The sequence below is a fragment of the Microchirus variegatus genome (genome assembly GCF_963457635.1).
Source record: "Microchirus variegatus genome assembly, chromosome: 14".
NCBI classification, from domain to species: Eukaryota; Metazoa; Chordata; class Actinopteri; order Pleuronectiformes; family Soleidae; genus Microchirus; species Microchirus variegatus.
In genome coordinates this window covers 26,218,284-26,242,539 of record NC_139815.1, presented here as the reverse complement: position 1 = coordinate 26,242,539, position 24,256 = coordinate 26,218,284, and the positions used below count along the sequence as shown (strand labels likewise).

The window sequence follows — 24,256 nt, the reverse complement described above, 5'->3', positions numbered from 1 at the left end:
AAATCTGTTATATAATCATTTAAAGATATCTACACCCTGACAATAAAACTAAACACAAGGACAAAACAGTCATAATGGTTTGATTTATGGTTAATGGTGCATTAATACTAACACCTGCTGTATTTATATAGTCTATATAAGCAGGTGTAATACATTGTTTATCTGTAATACATTCACTCCACTTAATGAGGACGAGCTCGCGACTGCCCTCTAGGTGAATTACAATCAATGACAGACTCTGTGTGGCGGAGCTTTGGCGCCCCCTGTCTTCAAATATGTGAACAGCAGGGACAGAGTCTATACGTTCGACAGAATGGATGTTGTTACTGTGGTACCACCTCGCGGAACTTCACCTGTAAGTCACCGAGCGTCGTGAACGCGTGTGTGTGTGTCCGTGTGTGTGTGTGTCCGTGTGTGTGTGTGTGGGTGTGCGTGTATCTCTCTCTCTGTTGTGTGTGGGGGGGCACACACACACACACCGGCTGTGGCTTTGACGTTACATGTTGTCAAACGTAGCTAAGTAAGCTAACGGGCTTTAGCCGAGAGAGAGAGGACAGAGAGAGGGACACAGGGACACGGGGAGAGAGAGAGAGAGATAGTCGAGGTGCTCCAGGACAACAGGAAGCTGTGGCTCTTTGCATGGTAACCTTAGGGATTAAGCATATAATCTGTCATTATACATGTATAGACGTGCTGCACACGTGAACAGCCATAATCTGTTCTCTCTCTCTCCCTCTGTGTGTATGTGTTTATGTGTGTGTGTGTGTGTGTGTGTGTGTTTTTCAGTGATCACCAGTGAGGATGAGGAGCCGCAGTAACTCAGGAGTGAGGCTGGATGGATATGCCAGACTGGTCCAAGAGACAATCCTGTGCCACCAGGTGAGTCCAGTCCATGCATATATGAGGATTCACAGATTACTAACCCCAACCAGGGCATGTAAAAAAAAAAGAGATGCCCACAGAGCCTTGCAATAGGGATTTACATAATTTTATGAATCCCTAATTATGTTAAAACCATTCTGCAGTGAAGCGTGGCATCCGCATCCCCTCCTGTCTCTCATAACAACAACAATAGTAAATGTAACAGTCGGTATTATGAAATCATTAAACACTAGACTGACATTGTTTCAGTAACTAAAATATACTAGAATGTTTTTTTGATAGTCACAACATATATTTATTCATATATTGACTTTATTATGTTGAAACCAAAAACTACACTTGTTACAAAGATTTAAACACGTGCGATAGATTGTTCTTCTATACAGTGAAAACAAACCTTTCAAAATGGTAAATGCTGTAAAGAGAGATGTTCTCCACCACTGTCATGTGACAAGGATGCTAATTAAATGGCTGGTTGTAGTCCTGTGGTAATGTACTTCAGCACAAATGTCTTATTAACAGCTAAATAGTTAAAAAGAGGTGAACAGCCCTAATAATAACAATAATAATAATAATAATAATAAAACTAATAATAGTGGACCAATCTAACACAGAACACAGTTTCAAATGAAGACATAAAACAGTACAAATTAGGGCTGAAACAATTACTCCATTATTCCGTTATGAGTTGAGTACTGAATTAATACTTTATTTTAATAATCAATTAATTGGTTTGAGTGTTTTTTAAGAATGAGAACAATTTCCTTTGCTCCATAATAAGAAAGAAATCATTGAAATAATGATAATATTTGAGAACATCATTATAACCAGGTTTGAGAAACACCTATTAACATTTTCTGACATTTTATGGACCAAACAGTTACTGGATTAATCGAGAAAATAATTGACAGATTAATCGATTATGAAAGTTACTGCTAGTCGCAGCCATATGCTGTTAAATGCCACTACTAACTAATTAACTAGGGAAACTTGCAGTACCCCAACAGAACAAAAAACAGGCAGACAATAAAAGCAGTAAAATAACACCAAACATTGCACCATAAAAAACATTAAAAAGTTTTAGGTGGTATCAAATCCAGAGTGCTTTAAGAAATGAAGCATCTTAACATGTGTCTCAAAGAAAAACGGCTTTCCTCAGGGAGGCTGTTTCACAGAGTGAGTGGACGCTCAGTCACTGTGGAAAATAAAGACTCCGTGTCAGAAGAAAAAGCTTCTACTGGAGACTCTCAAAGGAATTATTCAGCTGCACCCAGCATTATTTACACTATCTGACGCATGCTTTCATCTATAAATGACAAATAACTATAGATAAAATGCCAGAATAAATGCCAGAATAAACATGGCATTTTCAGTCAAAAAATACTACATTAGATTAGATAAGAAAGTTTATTTTTCCCCTTTGGGAAGTTCCCTCTGGGATATCTACATCACACAATAGATTTCTAGTTACTGTACGTATCTCCACAAGAACAGAGACATTTGTTCTCTCTCCCACGGCTGCAAGAAAAGAATGACGTCATCATGTTGTTGCAGCTTGTTCTTGACACATCAGTCAGTTCCCAGGAGTTCTGCACTGGAGTTTCTCGTGAAGTATGAAAAAGAACACGTTTCTCTGTTCTTGCGGAGTCTGTACAGGCAATACTTAACCCTAACCCTTCAGAGGACATTGCATTGACTTACTATAATTTCCCGGAGACTTACTCTTACTCTAACCTTAACCATAATTACTACTGACCTAATCCTAAACATGACCCTGACCTAACCTCAACTTAACCTTAAACACGTCTTCATCTTACAATGTAGTCATTTACATTATGGGGACTTGCTTTTTGTCCCCACAAGGATAATTCCCCATAATGTGACTGTGTAAACAGATGTAGGTCCCCACAACATAAGTAATACACACACACACACACACGCACACACACACACACACATACCCATGTGCACACACAAGCTCCAGGTGTTACATCATTATAACAAGAGCTCACACCTCCGTTAATACTTTAACGCTTTGTCACCTGGGTTTTACATAACCAGCTCCTGATGTTTTGAAATTGTGATCCACTGGATCCATGCAACAGAAACACTTATTTTCCTCTGCCTGAACTTGTTCTGCCGCTGTATCAACCAAACAAACACTTTGGTTCACAAAGACCAAACGGAGGCAAAATAATAATAAACATCAGCAGCAAAAACAACACCTATTTGCTGCTGTCTCACTTTACTGGCACAGTGTTGCTCCTGAGTTCTGAACATAGAGGAACACAGAGTTATATAGAGGTAATAATGAATCATTTTTAACCTATTAATAATTAGAATCATTTTTAAACCTATTTAAATGCTAAATCAATCCTGGATTAAAGCTGTTGGACGTCTAAACTGTGTCACTGGTAAAGCTCAACCAGATTCCATGTCTGCAGCGCTGGACTTCACCAGAACTGGACACACACACAACAAGTGTCTCAAATCACGTGAGCACATAAAACAAATGTCCATCCATTTTGTATTTTTTAAACCTTCCCCTTCTCTTGCAGAAGCTACTGTATATTGGTAATGGGAGTTTCACCCCCTAGACTGTGCTGCACAAACGAAAACAAGACGTGTCCAAAGTTCAGCCCCCGGAATAGAATGAGGACCAGGAAACTATGCACCTTTATCTATCAACGCTTGAGTTCACACTGAGGCGGAGTCACCAGCTCGCTTTAACTGTGACCCGCACTTTCCACAGCACAGAGAAAATAGTGCAAGTTTCCCATTCAAAGCATGTGGGTGGTTTAATTTCAGAGGAGGGAAGACTCAGTGAACTGTTGTCATCTTCAGTATCTGAATTTGTGACTGTTGATCTAATAAAGGCACAGTATATCTTTCAGCTCTGGAATTTGTGCTTAGCATGTTGGTCCTACCTACCTACCTACCTACCTACCTACCTACCTACCTACCTACCTACCTACCTACCTACCTACCTACTTACCAGGGTACCTCACGATACGTTATACATGGTCCACGATACCAATAATATCATGATACAAACCATTCTGTGATAATCGATATATTGAAAGCCTTGGTACCCCTCTCAAAAATGTCATATAGTGCTACATCAAGATATCTGTCCAGCTGAAGAAAAACAAATGTCAGAGAACAGTTAAAAGTGTAGGATTTCTGTGTTTGTTCACAACACAGAGAACAAAGTGCATAAAGTCTATTTATTGACTACTCAAACATGTGTGTTTCTATGTTTCAGAACCCAGTCACAGGACTCCTGCCTGCCAGTGCCCAGAAGAAGGACGCCTGGGTGAGGGACAATGTGTACAGTGTCCTGGCTGTGTGGGGGCTGGGCATGGCCTATCGCAAGAATGCAGACCGCGACGAAGACAAGGCCAAAGCTTATGAACTGGAGCAGGTGTGTTTGAGACACATTCACACACACACACACACACACAGAGCACGAGAGGTTAATGTTGGCTTGAATATTTTGGTCTTGGTTGAAAACGGTGCTAAAACATAAACTAACACAAATAAGCTGGTTGATGTGTTAATGTATTACTTTTTAATTCAGCTTTGAGTAATTTTATAGATTTATTTGTAGATTTGTATTTGGTCATATAATCTTTCTGAATTATTTATTAGCCATGTCATACTTAAATGTTATTATTGTCTTGAAAAACCATAAGTAAATAGTGTATTTTGCTTCTCACTTCCTCAGATTTACTCAGCTTATTTTTGGTTGTTTTTTTTGTTGTTTTCCACTTTTTGGCTTATACTTTTTTTTCCCTGTGTCCAGCAATAAACAAAAATACTGACCAGCACAACCATCTCTAAAAAGAGATGTGCAGTTGGCTATGCAGTGAGGTTTCATCATCATCTTGTTATTATTATTTGTTTGATCAAAGTTTTCTTAAAGATTCAGCTGATTATCCTGTATAAGTATAAGTAAACACAGAAGCCACACTGCTCATACATGAAATCTGAATGAAATGGTGAGAATAAACAAAGCCATAAAGGATTGTAATAGACTTTTACAACACAGAGAGCAGTTTAGATCATAGTGACGTTCTAATTGCTTTATTTACTAATGAGGTTTGGTTGTTGTTTGTTTGTTTGTTTGTTTGACAGAGTGTGGTGAAGCTGATGCAGGGGCTTCTGCAGTGCATGATGAGACAGGTAAGGTTTGTGTTCACATGCTCGCAGCAGGAAAAATGAAATGAAAAATCTGTGGCGTCTAAACAGATTACTCCTGTCATGTGCAACTCCTAATTTCTGGCTACCATCAGTTTCTAGACTTGTTGGTAGCTAATCGGGAAATAGAAGAATTCCGAAAACAAATACTGAATATCTGTTATAGGTCAGCATCAGCAGTTAAGAAAAAGCTGCTTATTTTTCTATGTTTATTTATATATTTGATGTAATTGAAAACTAGAGACAACATTCTCATACAGACAGACTTAATATTAGTGTCAAGTAGAAGCAGATAAACACAGGATTCTAAAGAGTCCCACACTAATGTTCTTAATTAAGTTTGAAACTAAGACTAACTTTAAAATCCCTTAGCGGGTGATCGAGCTGGACAACTTTAGATCCTGCTGCATGTGGTGATTTCCAGAAAGACGCAGAAAAGGAGCACAAGTAGGTTTGTCCAGAATGAGAGCGAGCTCGATCCAGAAGAGAGGAATCTGTGAGAGCAGGGAGATTTGAGCAAACAGCACAGGGAGCAGAGTTCAGGGAATCGCAGCAGGCGAGTCTTGACAGAGGAAAACATAATAACCCACGTGAGGAACAAACAGGAAGGCAGAAAATAAAATCAGTGGGTGGAAGTGGCTGAGCTGAGCATATTTAAAGGCCAATTGCATGATCAGGTTGAGCTCTTGTCACTCTGGTCATCACAAAGTCATAGGCGGAAGAAGATCAGATTATCAATCAGTCAAGAGTGAGCAAAGACTGTAAGATTTGTGATCCACATGTGGAGGAGAAAGTGAGAGTGAGAGCCAGACTGTAGTTCAACTTTGCACTGTTTTTCCCCTCTTACTTTCCATTAGTTGAATTAAAGATGAAGCTGAGCATTAAAATGCTGCAGCGCTGAGGGAGCCATCAAACAAACAGGCTCTGTTCTCTGCTGCTGAGACGTGTATGTTGCCAATATGTATTATAAATAATATTTGTGGTAACACTTTAAATTAGGGAACACATATTCACCATTAGCTAAGCACTTATTAACATATATAAGTAGCCTACTACCCCTTTATTAGTTATCATTAAGCATGTATAAACACCTTATTCCTCATGACCTTATTCTACCTCTTTTATGGCACGGATTAAGATTTTTCCTACTAATAAAGGGCTAATATGCTACTTAAATGCATGCTAGTAAGCACCTAGTTAATGGTAAATATGTGTTACTATATTTGTACGTTTTTATCTCCATATACCAATAATATATTTTAAAGACGGTATCTGTTGATTACGCAATACCAATGTGGAGCCGATAATATTGTGCATCTGTATTTACTAAGCTGTAATGGTGTTAAACATGTTCTTTGAGATTGTGCCTCCTTTTCCATGAGAAAAGTATCCACACCGGCTTGTCTGTCGTTGTCTGTCGTCAACTTCACTTCATATTAACACATTTTCAGTGCAAGTCTTGCACTTCCTGTAAGAAGTGTTTCTTCTCCTCTGGTCGTTTTTGGGAGGGATACCGAGGCTTTTTAGGTCCGGAATCATTCAATCAAGCTTCGATTGGTATTTGACAGCTGATCTCTGCTTGTTGTCGAAGTGCTACGAGCTGTCTTAATTTGATCAATATCTTACATACAGAACCTTTAGTGCTGCACAAACAACACAAATGCAAATCCAGACAACAAAATGTGTAGCCTACGTATAATGTGCCCTTTTGGTATGCTCATGCATTTACAGGTGGCCAAGGTGGAGAAGTTCAAACACACCCAGAGCACACAGGATTGCTTACACGCCAAATATGATACACCTACCTGCGCCACTGTGGTCGGGGACAACCAGTGGGGACATCTACAGGTGGACGCCACATCCATTTACCTGCTGATGCTGGCAGAGATGACGGCCTCAGGTACTGAGCACCGCTGCTTAACCGCCATCATCAGAATGCAACAAAAACAACACTGAGCTTGAGTCGGTCACTGAGCTTGTTATGTTTTCCCGCAGGTCTTCGTATCATCTCAAACCTGGACGAGGTCGCCTTTATCCAGAACATGGTCTTCTACATCGAAGCTGCCTACAAAGTGGCGGTGAGTTCAATTTCACGAGGTTTCTAGAAGTTGACTTCCAGAATCGCAGTAAAACCAAATCTTAACACACCCAAATATCATGTAGAATTGTAGGTGGTGCAGTTATCTTGTGGGTAATGTGGTTTTCTCAATCCTGGTCCTGGGGACCCACTGCCCTGCCCTTCCATGTTTTAGAAGTTTCCTCACTCCAACACACCTGATTCAAATATATGGGTCTTTATCAGGCTTCCGCAGTGCTTGTTGATGAGCTGACGATTTGAATCAGGTGTGTTGGACCAAGGAAACTAAAACCGAAAAACAAATTAAACTAAAAATCTAAAACATGTAGGGCAGTGGGCCTCCAGGACAAGGATTGAGAAACCCTGCTGTAGACCAGTCTACAAGCCAGGTTTAGGTAATCCCGGTTTCTGATCAATCTGTCAATCTGATTAGAAAATCATACTCATTCCATGTTATTATGTATTTTTAGGTCTGTTTTATTATGTAAATAAAGAAAAGCCAAAAACAAACATGTATTTCAGAGTATGTCCATAAAACAATAATGGTAATAATAATGTTAATACACATGTGTTCAAACCTTAATATACAGATAAAACGTGCTTCTACTGCCAACTGAAGATTTCATGCCACAGATATAAAGAGGCACATTAGTGTAGATTAGAAAGAGTAAATGCAGATTTAAAAATGTTATTTGTGGAAATTGCCTCTTGATCATTAAAAAAAATAAAATAATCTGTAACATTCTGATAAAGAAAGGTGTGAATGGACATTAATCCTAACTTGGCAAAGCTGCACCTCCAAATCTGGGCTTGGCCTATGTGAAAAGTATAAAACTCAGATCTCTCTCTCTCTCTCTCTCTCGCTCTCTCTGTGTAATCCTGAATTTCTTAATTCTGCTTGTGTGAAACAGCTGCTGTCTGAATTTCTGTGGATCTGCTTCATTTATTTAAATCGATTTACTTTCATGAATCTGATCGTCAAAGATAAATTAGTGGGTTTATGGTTTGGAGACTGGAGAATGGTGGTCGGAATTTATACAGTGATTTGTTCCCCCCATAGGATTATGGGATGTGGGAGCGAGGTGACAAAACCAACCAGGGAATACCTGAGCTCAACGCCAGCTCTGTAGGAATGGCAAAGGTACAGCACCAGAGCAACAGATGCCGTTTATTATTGTCTGCGTTTATAATGCAAATACCTTAAAGTATTAAAGTACGTATATGTTGCTGTGGGGATTTACAGGCAGCTCTGGAGGCCATAGATGAGCTGGATCTTTTTGGTGTCCATGGAGGACCAAAGTCAGTCATCCACGTTTTACCTGATGACGTGGAACATTGTCAGGTACTCCTGGTTTTTTCCCCTCTTAGTTCACTCTCTGCTCCTCCTTTCTTTCCCTGCTCACTCGGCATTTGTGTGTGTTTTCCCTCAGTCCATCCTGTGCTCCATGCTGCCAAGAGCTTCCACTTCAAAGGAAATAGACGCCGGCCTTCTGTCCGTCATTTCCTACCCTGCGTTTGCTGTTGAGGACGCCGACCTGGTCGCCATCACAAAGTCTGAGATCATAAACAAACTGCAGGTACAGTCAAAGGTGGAGGAGGGTGGACGATACACACAAACTGTGGAGTTCTGTTCTCCCTGTGTGTGCTTGGCTTTTCTCGGGCTTCTCTGGTTTCCTCCCACAGTCCAAAAACATACACAGGTTAATTGGTCACTCTAAACTGACGTAGGTGTGAGTGTGAGAGTGAATGGTTGTTTGTCTCTCTGTGCGCTTGCCCTGCGATGAACTGGAGAACTGTCCTAGTGTGAACCCGCCCTTCAGCTGGGAATGGCTCCAGCTCGCCCTCGTGTGGAGGATAAAGTGGTAGAAAATGAATGAGTGAGGGAATGTTTGAGTAGTTTATATGAATATGGTAACTGAAGTGAAAAGCTAGACGATTATTTGTCAACATTTAAGTCTTAAGACAGAAAAATGTAAAGAAGGGACTGGGCTAGATAAGTTCACACTTCTTTCCTACTTCTTTTTCTGTGATTTGCTTTATTTTGTTGTAATGTTTAAGATTTATTTGTCTTTTATTTGTATTTTTTTCATTTGATTACCCATTTTCTCATTCAGGGTCGTTATGGCTGCTGCCGCTTCATCAGGGATGGTTATCGTTGTCCTAAAGAGGTAAAGTACTGTATGATGTCTGCGTAAAAAAGGTCAAAGTTTTCCAGAAGTCACTGTACAGAAAATATAAGTCCAGCTCCTACTGATTCAGAACTATGCATTTCTGAAAGAATCTGAGAAGTTTGTCATGTGGAGTATGTATATAATTTGAACAGGAGGTTCATGATTCCTGCTGCTGTTTCACTAGGATCCAAGTCGACTGCACTACGATCCCGCAGAGCTCAAACTGTTTGAGAATATTGAATGTGAATGGCCTGTTTTCTGGACCTACCTCATCCTGGACGGTATCTTTGCTGAAGACCTTGTGCAGGTAAAAAAAAAAAAAAGATCCATATGTGATTTTCACTATTTCTGCAGAAGATTTACTTGATGTGTATGTTCATGTTATTGTTATTGCGTGTTGTTTCCAGGTGCAGGAGTACCGAGAGGCCCTGGAAGGCATTTTGATCCGAGGGAAGAACGGCATCAAACTGGTGCCGGAACTGTATTCTGTACCACGTGACAAGGTATCACACTCTTTTAAGATGGATGTAGCAGGTTAGCTGTCAGTTGTAGCCACATAATAATAATAATTATTATTACAATAAATACATAATTACTGAGGTCAAGTAATTTAAAAATAATGAAATAATCATTATAACAATGAGCACTTAGAAACCCTCTGCGGTAATGTACTTACATTTCACGCACATATTCTATTTATTATTCAGTTATATTCGATTTCAAAGGGTCACATTTCTGCCGTATAAGTGCACATTTCTTGTCACGAAATATGAGATTAAATGTTTTTATATTTTGCAGTTCTTTCGTGAAGTAGTTTTCTGAGGGATTTAATTAGTTTTTCCCAATGAAGAAATGATTCAGTTTTGATGACGATCTGGAAAATTAAACAAATGAATGTTTGAGTATGCGTGCAAGTTTTCCCATGTATGTGTGAGTTCTCTCTGAATACTCCTGACACGGTCCAGAGGCATGTAGACTGGGGTTAAATATAGACGTGTGCATAAGTGTGAATTGTTTATCTCTGTGTGTTGGCACATGCTATGGACCGTCAACCCGTAAAGGGTTCTTGATCTTCTTTACTTTTTCAAAATTCTGCACGCAAGCACGCTCTCTGATGCTGTAAAAACATCCACTGTATTTCCTCTATTCGACCGGATAATCTGCAGCTCTGTCAGCCATTAAACAGCATCAGAAAACGTCAAACTAAAATGTTTTTTTCACATCTTCCAGGTGGACGAGGAGTACAGGAATCCTCACACAGTGGACAGAGCGGCAATGGGGCAGCTGCCGCACATGTGGGGACAGTCGCTCTACATTCTCGGTTGTCTCTTGGCTGAGGTATTCACTGGGTATTTATACACTACAGCACGGATACGGCAGGAAAATACTGGTGTGAGCAATTAATATAGCGATTGCCCTAGGGTTTTTGTTTAGAACTGGGGTCTACTCCATGATGGATGTAATCATTTTCCTCAGTAACTGCTGAAAATAAACCACAATGGTTGGGTTATTTACAGAGGTGTACTAGGTGTGGGGATTGTGTGTATTGCCGTAAACCGAAACCACTGAGTATATTTCAACAACAAACTGTGTTTGGCTCAGGCAAAAAAATACAGGACGTGTCTTAAAGGGACAATGTGTAGTATTTATGGGTTTATATAACCCAAAATCCACTTTTTTTATACATATCATGTGCTCCTGCATTGTCTAGTCGCTGTATAATAGTTTTTGTTTCATTTTCGTAGTGTTTCAAAAAGTCATGTAAAATAACATGGTCGCGGGCCGCGGTTGCATAGCCACTGTTAGCAGTGAGATGCCATGTTTCTACCGGAGCCTGTAAGGACAAACGCGAGAGAACAAATCAAGCGTCTCTTTACTTGTAGCTGAAGTCCCGCCTCCTCTCTCTCCGCTTCGTCTGCTACGGCCGCGGTAGCTCCGCCCTCTCCCTCGCCTCACAAACCTCATCTGCTGACACGGAGAAAGAGGACGAGGACGACATTTGACCAGCTGAGGATACCGTAGCGCTCAGGGAAGGGAGGGGGTGAGCAGAGGAGCAGTTCTTTGTTGTAAATTTCAGCCTCTCCTCTAGATGGCACTATAAACTACTTACTTCACCTTTAATTCTCCAATGCTGAGTTGGGTTTGGGTAGAAAAGTGGGTCCCACGCTGCATTTCTATTGTGCAGAACAAATCTTGTCAGTGTGATCGTGACATATCAGGAATAATGTGGGTTTCATGTTGGAAATATGAGGCAAAAAGGCATTTCTACCACACAATAGACATTCTCTTTCCTAAAAAAATAGAATAAATGAAACCACTGCTAATGTACTTTTTGTATCCTCTCTTTTTCGTTCTTCTGTCAGGGTTTTTTAGCACCAGGAGAGATCGATCCGCTCAACAGGAGATTTTCAACACAGTTCAAACCAGATGTTGTGGTACAAGGTTGGTCACCAGTGAATCTTTATATTTTTCTAATTTAACTCATTTTATACTTGGATCATTTTCTATTTATAGTATTTCATTGTGAAGTTTTCACCTTCTTTTGACCTACACTACTGTTCAAAAGTTTGGGGTCACCTATATGTTTTTTTGTGTGTGTTTCCATTAAAAGTCACACTTTTAGTCATCAAAAGAGTTGTAAAATGAATAGAAAATATAATCAAGACATTGACAATATTAGAAATATGGTTCTTCAAGGGTTTTCTAATCATCCAATAGCCTTCTAACGCGAGTAGCAAACGCAATATACCATTAGAAAACAGGAGAGATGGTTTGCTGGAAATGGGCCTCTATACGTTTGCAGCTAGAATAGTCGTTTACCACATTAACAATGTAAACAGTGTATTTCTGATTCATTTAATGTTATATCCGTTGAAAAAAAATGAAATGTGAAATGTCCTTATTTTTGAAGGAAAAGCGTGTTTCCTTCAAAAATAAGGACATTTCTAAGTGACCCCAAATTTTTGAACGGTAGTGTACATGGGAGAAAAATGTTGATCTTTGATGGTTTGGGTGTAAAATGTTATTGCTCGATCGTTAGTCCTCGACGCTGATGTATTTCTTTCTACGTCTGTGCATCAGTCTGTGTTCTTGCCGAGTCTGAGGAGATCCAGCAGTTGTTAAATCGTCATGAGATAACGGTCCAGACGATGGCAGAGGTTCTGCCGATCCGGGTCATGCCTGCTCGCATCCTGAGCCATGTCTATGTCAAACTGGGTAAATAAGGAAATACACTATTTTCCTTAAGTGCACAGGTACATGTGTGTGTGTGTGTGTGTGTGCATGTGTGTAGTGAGTGACATTTTGTGTCATTGCCCCAGGAAATTGCAAGAAACTGAGTTTGAGCGGGAGGCCCCACAGACACATCGGAGTTCTAGGAACATCCAAATTCTACGAGATCAGAAGTCGCCCCTATATATTTAGCCCTCAGGTAAAACTAGTTTTAGATGTTCAAAATCAAAACAAAAATGAATTCTCTTGTTTTCTCACCGTTTGATTCCTTCCTTTTTCGCTATGCTGACTGTGCAGTTTCTGGATCAGCACCATTTCTACCTGGCACTGGACAACCAGATGATTGTGGAGATGCTCCGGACAGAGCTGGCGTATCTCTCCTCCTGCTGGAGGATGACCGGACGACCCACGCTTACTTTCCCCATCACCCGGAGCATGCTGGGTAATGACGCTCTCAACCTAAAGCAAACATCTTTTGTACACAGTTTCCACTGTTGATATCACAAAAAATGATTTTGTTTTATTATTTTCTTAGAGGTCAATCATTGTTGCATTGTAGGAATAATAATAATGGATATTGCGCAAACTATTTTCTGGTTTATTGCTTTGATTCCACTTTGTGAGGCCCATGGTATGACTATGAAAGTTGATGATGAACAAGGGAATGTTTAGGGCATGGCTGTAGTGATTGACCATGGATGTCCTGTACAATGATCTCCTCAAGGTCACCTCCTCACTTATTCTCTAGTTCCACCTCCTCATCCAAATGAGGTCTCTTTTGCAACAAGAACAAAGTTTTGACATAATAGGAAAGTCCTGGCACCATGTTGTATTTTTTTTTCTTTTTATGCTTTATTCCTTATCAACAATTTTCAATATAACACTTATTTCCTGTTGGACCAAGCTGTCCTACTTAACAATTTGTTTCATTTCCCGCTCACTTTTTGTGATCGAAAAATCAATCGATCAACAGTGAAGCGATGCGACGGAGCAGAAAATGTGTCAGGAAATCATTCATGAATACAAACAATCATTAGCGCTCCCTCACTGCTGCTGTTATACTGTGAATTTAACTTTGAAACAAAACCAAAAGTGTTATTATTTGGCCTTTTTTTAAAGCTGTTTTATGATTAAAATAGTTTATAAATGAAAAATGAAAAAAAGTTGCCCTGTCGCAATCTTTAAGGTTACACAAGATAGACCTTATTTGTCCCACAATGGAATCATTTACGGTGTCAGTTACGTGTTTACAAATAGATTAATCATTATTTCAGGAAGAATTTGAGGTGTCCTTTTTTAAAAAAGGCCAAAACAGTGAAAATCAGAACACGACTGCATCTTCTCTAGTGTGGAGATGAAGATATGTGGAGATCTGTGATTGTAGCTCATTTCCACATTGTCATGTTGTCAAATGACTAACCTACAATTAAAATGTGTTTGTTTTTTCATCCAGTTGAAGACGGAGCTGCCATTGATCCTTGTATCCTAGCAACCCTCAGGAAACTACAGGATGGCTATTTTGCTGGAGCGAGGTCTGATTCCCTCTGTAATGTAGATCGTCACTGATATTTGAATGCATGAAGGATTTCTTGTGAAAAGGAAATGTTGACGTGTGTCACTCTGTGTGGACGTTTCGACAGGGTTCAAATGTCAGACCTGTCCAGTGTCCAGACCACGTCCTTCCACACTCGCCTCAGCTTCCTGGACGACGGGAACGACGGCAGCTTGCTCGACGACGAAGACGAGGATGAGGATTATGAATATGGAGAATATAACCAATGTGGACCCTCAGGTATAGTTTTTGAACAAAGTGTGTGTATGGTTGTGTCTCTCAGTCATACTTGATTACTTATACTGAACAGTAAGTAAGTAAGTGTGTATTGTTTTTTATTGAACTCCAGAGGACTCGGAGGACGTCTTTGATAAGTACCTCACGCAGCTGCTCCACAGCACCAGCACCAAGAGCCACCTCCCTCCCATCCAGAAGGGGCAGCATGACCACGTCTTTAGTGCCGAACACACAACAAGAGACATCCTGTCTTTCATGGCTCAGGTCCAGGGCCTGAACATACCAAGTGAGTTATCATTAATATAATGCAATGTGTTCAATTTTACTATTTTAACATCATTTAAACAAGAAAACATCTATAAAGCTGATGATTTGAGGCAACCTTTTAAGGACGAAGTTGAAATAATAATAATAATAATAAGAAAAATATTGATTATTATAGTGTTTCGCTAATGTTTTGTAATATTCACTTCCTTCTGTGTGCTGGAGTAACAGCATAGCAACAGGACACTAAATAAAATGGACTTTGCACTTTAAATCATTGTTGGAAATGTTAAGGATAATCTGAATATACATGTTGGCAAAATATGAAACACAAGTCCATTTCTTAATTGTTTTAATACGGAATAAATGTCCAAATAAATAGATTAGTCTATTTTTTTCCCATTTCACATACTGGTCAGTTCCAAAACCACATCAATAAATGCCACTAGTCCAAAAGGAAATGCATTTACAAGAGTTTTTTTAGACAGTTTTCTACACTGTTACAGTGTTATAAGATGGGTGTGATTTGCAAGGACTGTCGTCGGATCTGTTTAAAATCTCTGAAATGAAATAGATAAATATACTGTATATGGCACTGCAGCATTAGAGCAGACTAGTGGTGGTTTAAGGCCAGTCAAAATGACAAAAGTGGACACGCATGTGTTTGTTTCAGAGTCATCCATGTATCTGCCTGTGACTCCTGTCATGAGCAAACACCGCAGGTCTCTCAACCTCCTGGAAGTCCCTCATTCTCAGCCCAGTTCACACGCAAAGCAGCACAAGGTAGAGGCCAGCTCATCCTTCCACCAGCAACTTTGTTTCTGTCGTGATTGTGATATTTGATTTTTTTTTTTTTTTACACCGTCATCCCTCACAAGCCCCACAGTTCTGCTGATCTGCACCTGCCTCGAGACTCTCAGGGAAACACAGACTTTGCAGAGTTAGTGAGGCAGCTGAAAGAGTGTTCCACTCTGCAGGACCAGGCCGACATCCTCTACATTCTCTACTTAATGAAGTACGAACATTGAGACAACTACATACGAGCGCATTATTTGCAGCTTTGGCACAATTAACATTTTGATTTTCCCTCTTGATGCCCAGAGGAGCTGATTGGGTGGTGGAGCTCTCAGGTCCTGGCCAGGGTGGAGTCAGCGTGCGTTCTCTGTTGGAGGAGCTCTATGTACAAGCTGGAGCCAGTAAAGAGTGGGGTCTCATCAGATATATCTCTGGAATGCTACGCAAAAGAGTGGAGGTCCTCGCTGAGGTTAGTGAGTTTGAGTAATATACAGCTGGCCATCGGGCACAGCACACACCCCGCCTACCAAGTAAAGCTACTGTTCTCAGTCGAAATCCAAGCCCGACTGAGGGCTTTAACATTCCAAACTGTGATTTTACCATGATGGAAACGCGGCTTTCGAGCCCCTTGAAACTGGTGCAACCTTTAAGGATTGTGGTCCTGTCGCATCTGTGGTTACTAGGCAAATAATGCCTTGGGGCTGCTGAGACGACAAGCCTCACTGAATGAATGAACACATCAAACATACCGTGTCTGTGTGCATCCTCTCCTTCACCATCTGGTTTTTGAGCTTAGTCTGGATAAACAAGGTTCAATGTGAGTTGACAAAGACCAGTTTGACCCACTTCTTTGGTAGCAAAAACACTGTGGCTTAGATTAGTTCATACAAAAAGACAACAAAAGCAATTCTGATTCTGCTAAGTTTCTTTTGATATGTTTATTCCATGTGTATTCATTCGTTCTTCAGGCCTGCACAGACCTTATTTCCCATCACAAGCAGCTGACTGTGGGTTTACCTCCTGAACCCAGGGAGAGAGTGATCACAGTGTAAGTCATAGAAACACATGTCCTTAGATGTAAGCATCGACTTTGGGAGGGACAACAGTGCTCTCCTCGGGTCAATTTTTTTTATTTAAATGAGAAAACCCATGAAAAAAAACATATTTTAAAGTCTACTTTGTCACTGCTTCTTCTCAGGCCTCTTCCTCCAGAGGAGTTGAACACTCTCATCTATGAAGCCAGTGGTCAAGACATCAGTATAGCTGTGCTCACTCAGGTCAGTCTCCTCAGCCTTTGAACTGCTCACATGACTTTTTTCCTCAGATGCTGTGTAACATCTAACATCTCTGTGTTTGTCACTCCTACAGGAGATCATGGTCTATTTAGCTATGTACGTCCGCTCGCAGCCTGCTCTATTCGGGGACATGCTGCGACTCAGGATAGGACTCATCATGCAAGTGATGGCCACAGAGCTGGCTCGTAGCCTGCACTGCTCTGGTGGGAGAAATAAAGCGTGCTGACAAAAATACACACAAATGTGGACGACAGACACACGGGAACTAAACCATTTCCTCCCGCCCTTTGTAGGGGAGGAGGCGTCTGAGAGTTTGATGAGCCTGAGTCCATTTGACATGAAGAGCCTCCTGCATCACATCCTCAGTGGGAAAGAGTTTGGGGTGGAAAGAAGTAGTAAGTTGTTTATTTTCCTCTTTTCTCTGTGTGTGTGTTTAGTTCACTGTACATGAACAGTAAGTATCAGTGTCCAATCATGGCCGTGTGTTGTTACTTCAGTTTTGATTAAGAGGTTTAAGAGACTGAGAAATAATTGTTGAGAGGATGAAAGAGATGTACAGTTTCAGTGTTCCTTCAATAGCTGTGGTTGAGACCAGAGAAATTATTTTAGCCCTTCAGAAGTGACAATTGTGTCTCTTTTCCTCAGTGCGTCCAGTCCAGTCAACGGCCACGAGTCCTGCCATCTCCATCCATGAGTTAGGCCACGCTGGTGTCACCAAGACAGAACGTGTGGGAATACACAAACTAAAGAGTGAGATGAAACAGGTGAGGAGCACAAGCAGAAATCTGGTTAAGTAGTGTGGCATCTACCCTCCTACTTAGAGATTACTTACTTATACCTACCTACTAGCGTATGTACCTAACTACCTACCTACCTATCTTACTGTTTTTTTGCTTCCTACCTTACTGTTTTTCTTGCTACCTACCTACCTACCTACTTACCAACCTTCTTACTGTTTTTCTTGCTACCTACCTACCTACCTACCTACCTACCTACCTACCTACCTACCTACGTTTTTACTGTTTTTCTTGCTTTCTTACCTACTCACCTACCTACCTTACTGTTTTTCTTGCTACCTACCTACGTTTTTACTGTTTTTCCAACTATCTACCTACATACCTACCCATCTACCTTACCATATATGTACCTACCTTTACCTACTTATCTACTAACTTACTTTTACCTTCCTACCTACCTGCCTACGGTCTTCCTATAAGAACAGAATAACAGTGTTGTTGCTTTTACTTGCAGCGGGATGACTCTCGGCCTCTCAGTGTGGGTTGGATTTGATAACCTCTAGCATGTGACTGTTTCTAACCTCAGTCTCAGACTGACTGCTGGCTTATTTCTGCTCATGTACTGCTCATTATATATATTTATTTTTTTGGCGCAGCAGCGCCCTCCATAGCTGGAACATCTTCCATCTCATGGCTCATCAGTAGGACAACATGCTTTGCTGCGGTTCTCAGTCTCACACAATAAAAGTTTTATTTTGTAGTAGAGTAGTCATATTGAAAATATCTAGACCTTTTAATTAAGCTGCTTTTAATCCATGCGCCTTTTGTATTCTATGAAAGCATTTCTTCACAAACTGGGATGAGCTTATCCGATAAACAGTATCGGTATTTGTCTGATACGGGCTTACTGGATTATATATTGGAAAATTAGAGTCGGCTATGATCCATAAACAAACACTAAATATGATGTAAATGCTAACAGCTAAGTTATAGCTGAGTATATCAGATTGAAATCAGTATCATATCAAACACCAGAAAAGGCTCATGGAGTCATCCCAATTCATGGAGAGTTCAACGATCTGTGGTTGTGATCAGTGGAGATGAACGGACACTTTTCACTTCACAGATCATAACAGTAACAGTTTGCTCTGTGTGGCTGCAGCGTCGTCACAGCTGACAAAATGAAAACCATGTGACCCATCTCAAACTCTTCTCTGTCACCTGTCATCCATATCCATGTGTAGATCGTCAGCGGTGGTCTTTCCCTAGGTAGCAATGTCACCTCTCCTCGCTCCACGGTAAAACCACCTTCACCCCATCCGCTTCAAATCCTCCTTTTCATCCTGCATAGACCCACAGGCATTCATTCACTCAAGATTTTGAATTTTATCACCATTGATTATGTGGTTCTTTTTGCATTCGAGGAGAAAGCTGGTGGTATTATTGTATTATCATTATCATTATTATTATTGTTGTTGTTGAGGCTGGAGGCCCAAACCAATATTAAATGTCAGTTTTGCACAGCAGCCATTTTGACACATTTTTGGGAAGAGCATGTGTGATACTAATCACATTAACTATGGCTCTATCCAGTTCATAACAAGGTTCCCACACATTGGTTCACATCAAATCTACATCAATGACTTTTCAAGGATATTCCAGTTACCAGTTCCCTCAAATTTAAGGACCGAATGTGCTGACACAGCTTGTAAGAGAACAAGTGATCGTCTTTGGGACTAGATGAATGAAATGGAGCCATTTGTCAAACTTTGCAGTAGAATTCCTCCTTTTTTATGTGGACACACATAATAACACCAGCCTTGTCCTCTGTTTAAGTATCCTGTCATGGACATGACACAGCATGGGTGATTGCATGCACAGACAAGTGTTTCTTGAAAGTTGCACAGACAAAGACACGAGTGATAGCATAGACAGGCAAACCTGTCTATGCTATCACTCGTGTGTCAGTTTCTTTTTAAAAACCTTAACGTTCACTTCCTCCACTGCCTGATTTGACAGTCAGGTGTATGGAACCTGAAAGGTAGGTAAAGCATGCAATTATCTGGGGCCTCAAGGAGAGAAGGGGCCCCCCCGGGAACTGCTGATTGTATTAGACCACAGCAATGATAATTATGTGAGAACCAATTTGAATTTAATAACTGGCCGTGTACAGCTCGAGCTCTGTGCCATTAGCTAGTTTAGTTTAGTTTGCAAGTTATTCTCTTAAAGGTCCAGTGTGTAAATATGAAAGTGCTTCTCTCTCTCAGCCTTGTGACAAAACTACGGTAGCTTTTTGTCTTCTCCGAGTGTGTAATGTGCTGCTGTTTCAATATGCAGAACACATCGTCTGGCTGATTTTGTCTTATTTATAAATCAAGGAATGGAATGGCCCCATCAGCCCTGGGTGATTTTTAGCCAAAAAGTGAAACTCCTCCAGGGGGGAACTGTGAACTTACAGTTCAGAAAATCCACTTTTGCACAAAGTGTTTTATCAGTCAAAGGAGGCACAAGCTGAAATACATTGCCAATGGCTATTTGTACTTTATTTATGATTTACTATCCTATGTTTATATTTATTATTTTTGCTTTGTATTCTTGGGAACCCATGTCTTATACATCTTACTCTATCTGTACATCCTTTCTCTGTATATTTTGTACATACTTTCTCTATATAACTTTATTCACCACATACAATATAATACACCACATGAAAAAAAAGAAAAAAAAAAGATGCAGAAGCACTAGCCATTGTTTTAATTCTAAATTTGCATTATTTATTGTATAACACTGTTTTTTTGTTATATGTTTTTATATCTGGGACTACGGATGGAAATTAACAATGTGCTACATCTGGCTGAAGCTTATTGGATGATCATTAATACGCACACTCCCATCCAAATAAACATGCATTAATTATTTGTAATTATCAGTTCAGGCCTCTGTAGAAACAAAGCAAGACACGTTCGATTCCTGCCATTAAGCATTTACACACTGGACCTTTTATTGGGGAATTGAAAAAGAGCTGAATAAGACATTGATTTGTTTGTTCTGAAGGAAACAACTTCCTGGTTTCCTGGTGCATTTGTGAGGATTTAGAATGAATAAATCAAATGTTTTCAGTTCTCTCTGTTCTCGCACCACAGCGCTGTAGCAGCCCGTCCACCCCCAGTGGGATGCTGTCCCCAGTGGGCCCTGGTCCAAGTGACGGACATCTACAATGGGAGACAACACAAGGCCAGTGGCTGAGGAGACGGAGGCTGGATGGTGCAATCAACAGGGTACCGATGGGTTTCTACCAGAAGGTGTGGAAGATCCTGCAGAAATGCCATGGCCTGTCCATCGATGGATACGTGCTGCCTTCTTCGACCACAAGAGAGGTAGCCATTCACACGTTGTCTTGACTTTGTCTGGACCTGTAGTCAACAAGTGAGGGAGTACCTGATTTATGAGGTTCTGTCTAGGTTGTCTTGGACAGTGTCCAAAGACGAACAGCTAGCACTTCAATTCTGTTCTCTCTGTAGATGACAGAGGGTGAGATCAAGTTTGCGGTGCAGGTGGAGTCCGTCTTGAACCACGTCCCTCAGCCAGAATACCGGCAGCTGCTGGTGGAGACTGTTATGGTTCTGGGTTTGGTAGCTGACGTGGAGGTGGACAACATTGGTGGCATCATCTACGTGGACCGCATCCTGCATTTGGCCAACGACCTCTTCCTCAACGACCAAGTACGACATCTAGAGAAAGAAACAGTGAGAGTTTTCTAGGTTTATGTTTGTTCACCTTCTTTTCTCTCTCTCTCTCTGTTATTTCCCAGAAATCTCACAGTGCCGGTGATTATTTCCTTGAGAAGGATCCAGCGACTGGGATCTGCAACTTTTTCTATGATAGCGCCCCCAGTGGTAGCTACGGAACCATGACCTATCTGTCCAAGGCGGTGGTCACGTACGTTCAGGACTTCCTCCCGAGTTCCAGCTGCCTAATGCAGTAAAAAACAAAAATACATGGTGTCTTTCTGTCCATGAAAAGACTGGAACCACTTGAAGAAAACTACTAAAGTAAACCAATTATCTCGTGATCGGCACTGATGTTATTTTAGTGTTTTACTCTCTTCCACTAATGCATCCATGGCAGCTGACTGCAAACCACTGTGTACAAATGTGTTTTTATTTCAGGGTCCAGACTCATCTTATTTATGACTTAAACATGCTCTTCTCTTAAAGACGCATGCTCATGGGACATTAACACACATTTTATTTAAGCTAAACCTTGCAAAGAGTTACTTTTATCTACTGTTCTTTCCAGTGTGCTCAGTGTTACTTGTGAGGATGTTCTATAAACCACTCGTCTTGAATTTAATATCTCGTACAGCTCATTTTATTATGCCCCAGCAGTTACTTATTAGAGTTCATATTCTTTAATTTTGTTTCCCCAAAAAATAAGTCTATTTTATTTCTGCCTTCCGATTCTTTTTGTTTAGTCAGGTTTTACGAATGTAATTTATTCCATAGTTTTAACAGATGATCTTAGCATGTGGGAACAATAAAAATATATGACACAACATAAGAGTTTTCTCTCTGTTACTATTGTGTTTATTTCTATCAAGAAAACTATTTACCTAGTTAGTTTTAGTTTTGTTTAGATTTGTAAGTCTACTATTATAAAACATTAACCCGATCAACTATCTAACATTAAAAGCTATTTTATTGTTATAATATAATACAGAAAAGTACATTTATTTTATGACATTTTCAAACAATGTTCATAGAAAAATAATCAAACTGACTCAGTGTGGCTTTAAATTGGACCACTTCACTTTTTATTTTACGAACACATACATAGAGAACTTAGAAAGAAATAATAATAAAAAAAAAAAAAATATATATTTTCTTTTACGCCACTTTCCAGATGACCCAGCAGGGTGCGCTGTTGTTCTCGGTAAACATTTCTTCCAGCTGTAGGGTGAGAGGCGATGGGATGACGGACAGCCACATTTATATCCTCCCTTCTGGTTCGGAGTGAGGACATTTTGGCCGGTCCTCACTTTGTTTTCATTGAAATCACTTCCTTTGGTTGCTATAACATGCTCAATTTGTAAAAAAAAACAAAAAACATTTGGACGATATAGTATAGTATAACATTTTTGTAAAATTTTGGACCAAAAATGTTGGGTAATTTTTTCTTTTTAAATTTGGACGACATAGTATAGTTTGACGTTTTTGTCAGATTTTTGGTAAAAAATGTTCTTTTAAATTTTAAAACATAGTATAGTGTGACATTTTTGTCAAATTTTGGAGCAAACATTTTTGGTTAAAAAATGTTTTTAAAATGTTGGACGACAGTGTAGTACTACGGTTTTGTTTTTTTTTTTTTTTAATTTTGGAACAAAAATTATGGGTAATTTAAAAAAAAAAAAAAAGTTGGACGACCTTGTATAGTAGGACGTTTTTGTCAAATTTTGGACCAAAAATGTTTGGTTAAAATGTTGGACCAAAAATTTTTGGTTAAAATGTTGGACCAAAAATTTTTGGTTAAAATGTTGGACCAAAAATTTTTTGTTAAAATGTTGGACCAAAAATTTTTTGTTAAAATTTTGGTCCAAAATGTTTGGTTAAAAAAACCAATTTTTAAAAAAAAATTTAACCAAAATTTTTGGTTAAAATTTTGGACCAAACATTTTTGGTTAAAATTTTGGACCAAAAATTTTTGGTTAAAATTTTGGACCAAAAATTTTTGGTTAAAATTTTAACCAAAAATGTTTGGTCCAAAATTTTAACCAAAAATTTTGGTTAAAATTCTTTTTTTTTATTTTTTTAATTTTGGACCAAAAACTTTTGGTTAAAATTTTGGACCAAAAACTTTTGGTTAAAATTTTTTATTTTTTTTGGTCGACATAGTATAGTAAGACGTTGTTTTGTTTTGTTTTTTTTGGAACAAAAATTTTGGGTAAAAATTTTGGGTACAAATTTTGGACGACATAGTATAGTATGACGTTTTTGTGCAATTTTGACAAGTTTTCCAGCTCTTTTTGCTCTGGGGCTCCACCTGCAGACATGTTATGGTGCTGCAACCAGTAGTTCTTTATAGATGTCATTCATGAAGTAGATATTTGTAATTGTGTTGATTTATAAAGTGGAAATGCTGGTCCTCAGTATGCAGCAAGTACAAGAATGTGTGTGTGTGTGTGTGTGCGTGTGTGCTTGATTAGTTGATCAATTGTGTGCAGGTGGATGCTGTGAGCTGATTGGTCTAACACAGGAGGTTTCAGTCAAAAAGGCCAGGTTCTCTCAGCTGCAGTGGATTTCCCTCACTACCATTCACCATCATAGTGCGAGCAGGTATTTCGTTTGTTTTTAAATTATAAAAACTATTGTGGTTTCTTTGGAGTTGTGGAGGGGTAAAAAAAACTGTGTAAATGCAGATGTCAGATATGGATTCACTTTTTAAAAGACGACGTAAGCTCAGGTCCTCCAGAGAAATCACTGCAGCTTTAGTGAACATGTATGAGTGTGCGTGAAGCCACTGACCCTTGCACTGGTGTCCATCTCTGTGTAGTGAGTGTCCTCTGGGACAAATACAGCTGAAAGAGCCTGGAAGGTCGACACACTGCCACTCACACTTTTCCTCCAAACACTCGTTTATATCTGTGGACAAAAAAAAAAAACCCAGCAGCCTCATATGTTTTTTAATTGATGGAGAAAATATCTGTATACTGTTGGGTTTTAACTTTCTTTCCCCTACCTTCACACTCTAGGATCCTGGTGAATTGTGACACTGATCCGTACATGGTCCAGTCCCATGATTCACAGCACATTCATCTA

The 24,256-nt window shown here is 39.8% G+C and overlaps 1 protein-coding gene across 1 annotated transcript; it reads left to right on the top strand.

The window, feature by feature from the left end:
- Positions 1-290: 290 nt before the first annotated feature.
- LOC310936370 (phosphorylase b kinase regulatory subunit alpha, liver isoform) lies at positions 291-21,813 on the top strand. Its single transcript, XM_083900421.1, has 33 exons — positions 291-355; positions 787-879; positions 4,148-4,306; positions 5,020-5,067; positions 6,814-6,982; positions 7,078-7,160; positions 8,220-8,300; positions 8,403-8,501; positions 8,590-8,736; positions 9,274-9,327; positions 9,515-9,637; positions 9,738-9,833; positions 10,561-10,668; positions 11,694-11,772; positions 12,412-12,546; positions 12,651-12,760; positions 12,859-13,003; positions 14,015-14,093; positions 14,202-14,353; positions 14,463-14,636; positions 15,288-15,397; positions 15,493-15,629; positions 15,716-15,878; positions 16,378-16,457; positions 16,608-16,686; positions 16,778-16,907; positions 16,998-17,099; positions 17,350-17,468; positions 17,956-17,979; positions 18,686-18,739; positions 20,585-20,818; positions 20,963-21,163; positions 21,253-21,813. The coding sequence occupies exons 2-33, from the start codon at positions 802-804 to the stop codon at positions 21,424-21,426; spliced, it is 3,726 nt and encodes a 1,241-aa protein (XP_083756547.1). The 5' UTR covers positions 291-355; positions 787-801; the 3' UTR covers positions 21,427-21,813.
- Positions 21,814-24,256: the final 2,443 nt, after the last annotated feature.